Below are 5,440 nucleotides of genomic sequence, written 5' to 3' on the forward strand. Positions count from 1 at the left end.
GACTCAGAGCCTTTAGTTGTTCTGCCCCGAGACTTTGGAATGCACTTCCACTTGCTCTCCGGACCACACACTGTCTCACCACTTTTCAATCACGTCTCAAGACTCATCTATTTAGAATTGCATACGCCTGATCTGTCTGAGTCCATTTTTACCTTGCCCAGTTTTTATATTTGCCTTTATACTTTTATGACTGTTTATGTCTAAATTTTATTTTACCATATTTAATATATATTTTTTGCTGCTATTGCTCATGTGTTTTTGTAAGGTGACCTTGAGGGTCTGAAAGGCGCCTATAAATAAAATGTATTATTATAGTTTGACATGAACTGGTGCGTTTTGTCTTTAGCCTCATGATTTCTTTACTGTGTCCTCTTTAGTTTGATGTACTGGACAGACTGGGGTGAAGAAGCTAAGATTGAGAAGAGTGGGCTGAACGGTGCAGATCGCACCACTTTGGTAAAAGACAACATTGTGTGGCCGAATGGCATCACCCTGGGTAAGCACAGCTTCCTGAATGCATTTTTAGCAGTGATTTTTATTTACTGTGTAATGAAAATACCGTAGTCAAAACTATTATTTGTGTGTTTCATTTTCTTACCAGACATGGTCAACCAACGTCTATACTGGGTGGACTCCAAGCTGCACTCTCTCTCCAGCATCGATGTGAATGGAGGGGCCCGACACAGTCTCATTATTAATGAGGAAAAACTCTCCCACCCACTCTCCCTGACAGTCTTTGAGGTTAGTGATGAAGGCAGTGTATTCCCAGATTAACTATGACTCAGTGAGGTCAAAGGGATTGTTGTTATTTGATTAAACTGCCACTAAGGATGAATCCTTTTGGTAATGATTGCAGGACGGGAACCACAAATCTGCCTGACTTATTGGCAACACTAGTTGTTTTCTTAAATTGCTAAAACCAGCCAGTCCAAGTCTAACAAAGTTCACGGAGGGTTTTTATCTGAAATGGTTTAACATACAAAGCCAGAGCTTCAATTGTTGAGCGCTGTACTAATTCTTAATCGGTTTAACTCAAGTTGTATTTCTTTCTAAAAACAGGAGAAAGTATTTTGGACAGACATGAACAACGCTGCTGTGTTTAGTGCCAACCGCTTGACAGGAAGCGACATCACTGAGCTGGCAAACGACCTGGGCCAGCCAGAAGACATCATACTGCACCACAACCTGAAGCAGCCAGCCAGTAAGGAAACATTTGTACATTAGAGATATTAAAAAATAATCTGTGAAATTAGAATCTTTTTTTCTAATGCCTTCCCTGTTTTATTTTAGGTTCGAACTGGTGCACGAATGGAGGTTGTGAGTTCCTGTGCCTACCTGCCCCTCAGAACGACCCACAGTCTCCCAGATACACCTGTGCCTGTCCTGATGGCATGGTCCTGGGACCTGACATGAAGAAATGTGTGGCAGGTAAACGTCCGCTCCTCTTGTTACTAAAAAAGATAGAATTTGACATCAAATCCTGAAATTAAACCCTTTATTTTTATTTTGCAGAAAGCACAGCTGCGCCTCCCAAAACTGCTGCTCCGCTCCCACCAAAAGGGCCCACAGATCCTGCTACACCCAGGCAGCCAGACCCCACCACAACTACAACCACCAAGAAACCCACAACTACCTCTGCTGTGCAGCCTAATCAGAAAACAGAGAAGCCTGCCGTCACTGCTCAAGGTACAGAAACTTTCTTTACATTTTTAGACACTCAGATTATTGTTCTCATCCTATTTATGATTTTTTTTTAAAATTGTGGCCAAAAACACTGATGCTGCTTTTGGTATCATATTGTATGTATGTATTTTTCTAACTTTTGCCAAAATAGAATTTATTATTTTGACATTTACTGTATACTGGCACTGTTACAACTGTTACAACAACAGAAAGCTAACTACTTACTTACTGCCTGGTTGAAATGACCAGTAGTAGTTTTATTGAATGATATTTATTTATTGGGTGATATGATGTTGAGTTATATCTTTATGGGTAATTTTATGGCTAACTTCCTAGACTCACTCCACTGGGTGTGACGCTAAGCTAACTGTCTTCTGGCTCATGTCAAATAAGATGTTATCGTTTTTTAAGAGACTGTATGAAGAAAACATTTATTTTCTGCTTTTGCAGGTGACAGACAAGCAGCCGTGCAGCCTGAAGAAGCCCCACCCTCCCACCCTGTTGCTCTCTACGTTGTGTTGCCACTGAGTAAGTCCTACTTTTTAGCTCTTCACAGCTCTCTGTGAAACAAAACATGATATCTTAAACCTGCTCACTTACTCAAGGATACTTAATCTGCTCTCTTTTTCATTGAATGGCATTGTAACTCTTCTCTTCTGCAGTGATTTTGGCTCTTCTGGTATTTGGAGCAATGTACCTCTGGAGACACTGGCATAGGAAGAACACCAACACCATTCACTTTGACAACCCCGTGTACCAGAAAACCACCGAGGATGAGTTACACATCTGCAGGAATGGCTCTGACGGCTACGTGTATCCTGAGGTATCTTAACCTAAAACCATTTTAGAAATATTGTTTCTAAAAAAAATAAAGATTAATTAATCAGTTTGAAAGCTTTGCTCATACGATGTTGCTCCTTTTTTTTCCAGCGGCAAATGCTGAGCATGGATGACACGGATATGGCTTGACCTGCCAATGAAGAAAAAACTCGTTTTATTTGAAGTGCTGGAAACAAGAACCGCTGCTCAACAACATCATTCCCTTTCTCCGTTGACCTCATTGTGTGGCTTATGTCTCTGACCTCAGCACTGTGCCGTCCAAGCCTGCAAAAGGGTTGAAAGAAAAGGAAACAATCTTTGAAACTTAGGAAAATAGGGCATAAAGCAGTCCGACCACTAAATTATTACTAAATGAAGGACTATTGGATAGTTTCAGTAGATGATGTTCTTAGTCCTGGAGCCGTGATTCTTTTGATGCGATCTATGTTTTTTAGGCATAAAAAACATAGATAAAAAAAAGATACAGATTGTTACAACACCTTTAGGTGCCGATTTACGAGCTTAACTTGAAAAGCCTAAACCATGTTGTCTTAACACTCCCGTAAGCCTTCCAGTCACACTCTTTTAGGTTAGTGAAGTTTATGGATGCACATACAGTAAATGCCTTAGTAATCGCACTCCACTGATAGTCTTCACAGCATCATATATAGCCTTCTGTTATCCTGCATACAGAGTTTGACAGTCAGTCATTTATATTGCCGTCATCTCTAATGTTTTCTGTTTGAATCCATAAGATATGAGTGTGGTGGATTACATATGGTTTACACTGTAAATCACCAAAGCTGCTACGTTTTCTGAAGTTAACCAAAATGAAGAAAATGCTTGAAAATCCTTTTTTCTTCTTTTTTTTCTTTTTCTTGCTATGAAGATAATTAAGGTAAAAGTGATTGTAGATGATTTCTTACACAGCTCTATGAACTGTTTCTGTATATATTTTCTGTAAATATATCTTGGTGTCGTCTTTTTACGTTTGTAAATTTTAATCGAGAAACACTGTAAATAGGTAATAGATTATTTTATTTATTTATGGAAATATGAGAGCTACGGTTTTTGATTGTTGTCTGCTGGCTGTGAATGTGGTACTTACTACATGTTAAGTGAGGTGTTTTAATAGAGGTGGGCTAACCTCTACGTCGTGCAGCTGTTATTTAAGTTATGTCAGTCAAACCTTTGCGTACGCTGCTCAGTTTCCCGGACAAGTCACCACACCTGAGAACTCTTATTAGCATTTTAAGGTTTACACAGCAGCACTGAAGAAACTTATTATTCCTTACTCCTTTGCTTTTTCAATACAGCCGTGAATCAGATAACTTATTTTTCTTTTTCTTTTACTGTGATGTTTTGTTTTGATTGTGGGATTGAGGCACATACAGCACGACTGTACACAAAGCATAATGTTCTCATTCAACTCAGAATGTATGTATATCTTCTTCTCTTTGTTAAATGCACATATCTTTTTTTTTTTCCTTTTCGGTTGTGTTGGTATTTTTTTAATAAAATACAAAAAAGGAAATATTTCTAATGTCTCCCTTGGCTCATTTTTAAAAAAGAGATAGCATGTATGAATGTGGTGCTGAAGTACTCTAGTCTCAGGAAATGCAGTGCAGTAAACTCCATAAACTTCTCCCAGGTGAAAAAATAATGTAACCATTACATTGAGAGCCTCTGTAGTGTAATGGTTTACACATTTCAAGGGAAATATCCCTGGTTCAATTCTGGGATGACGACATCTGCATTGGTCAAGTAATAAAGTTGTTGCTGTAGCTTCAACCTCTTCTGCTGTTCTCCACAAACTTAGCAATAGGTGAAGTTGTGCCAGAAATTTCCATTGTGTTTCAATCTCAGGAGGAGACACAAGTCCCTCGGGGGTTGCATCAGAAACCATCTGTGAATAAGAAGAAGCTGACAGTAGGTTTGTAAGTACTACACAGCCCTAGTGTGATGATTAAAATTATATCATACACAACATACCTCATAACACAAGCACCTTCAACCCTGGGGACACTTGTACTTAGACCAAAGAACAACCTGAGCTATTTTTGAAGGTTTCTGAGTGAGGTGTATTAATTAAAGAGGATCCACAATGGACGTATTCACTAATACCATTTTTATAAGGTTGTAATTTGAAGAAAAACCCCTGATGATGAACATAGGGAGACTTATAATAGTCGAAAAAAAAATCTTTCATCCTCGAGCCCAATTCTTTTTTCAAGTGGACGTTTAAAGCATTTAAATGTGAAGCTGATCACCTGGCTGAATGTTTGCCCTTCACTGCCAGGGCTAATTATTTAACACAACATACAATGGATGTCTGTTGACCCTGTTTTTCTTTTGTTGCCTAGAAATGCTGCCATTACTTTCCAAACACAATAAAATAAGCACACACAGTGTATAATAGTGCTACAGCTAATAACCATTAAACTCTCATCCAGCAATTCTATTCTTTGTATTTTTCCAGAGAACAATGGGGAACTTGGTGTCCTTAAGCAAACATAAACAAATCATTTTTATCACATTCAAATAAGCGTCATTTCACCTGTTGTTGGGTTTGGTTTTTTTGTTTTTTACAGAGAGACATGTGGTTTAAAACACTCAAATAAAGAAAAGCCAATACCCTCTATTCATTACAACAGACAGGGGCAGCTTTTTGATTCGGTTACAGCGCAGCAGAGAATAATGCATCCATGTACTCTAATGCTTATTTTTCACCGGGAACTTAATGGCTGTCCTAATTCTGCAAAGAGTTTACTAATGGGACTTGAGTTGGTGGTTTATATTCTTGTCTTGTCATCTTAATGGACAAAAATTAAGTTTGAAAATAAACTCTTTTTTTTTCATCTCTGTACTGAGAATTTCCGAGTGGAATCGCTCTCTATTTACCCATATGCATATGGATATCCATTAAAGATAAATGGCC

The 5,440-nt window shown here is 38.5% G+C and overlaps 1 protein-coding gene across 1 annotated transcript in view; it reads left to right on the plus strand.

The window, feature by feature from the left end:
• Nucleotides 1-3,999, plus strand: part of ldlrb (low density lipoprotein receptor b) — a 24,490-nt gene extending 20,491 nt beyond the window's left edge. Inside the window, exons 15-18 of the mRNA XM_005752222.1 lie at nucleotides 1,513-1,686; nucleotides 2,134-2,211; nucleotides 2,346-2,506; nucleotides 2,614-3,999. Coding sequence (XP_005752279.1) covers nucleotides 1,513-1,686; nucleotides 2,134-2,211; nucleotides 2,346-2,506; nucleotides 2,614-2,652 — 452 coding nt within the window. The 3' untranslated portion in view covers nucleotides 2,653-3,999. The remainder of the gene's footprint in view (nucleotides 1-1,512; nucleotides 1,687-2,133; nucleotides 2,212-2,345; nucleotides 2,507-2,613) is intronic.
• Nucleotides 4,000-5,440: the final 1,441 nt, after the last annotated feature.

This window comes from Pundamilia nyererei, unplaced genomic scaffold, assembly GCF_000239375.1.
Source record: "Pundamilia nyererei isolate P.nyererei 1_Seehausen unplaced genomic scaffold, PunNye1.0 scaffold00349, whole genome shotgun sequence".
NCBI lineage: Eukaryota > Metazoa > Chordata > Actinopteri > Cichliformes > Cichlidae > Pundamilia > Pundamilia nyererei.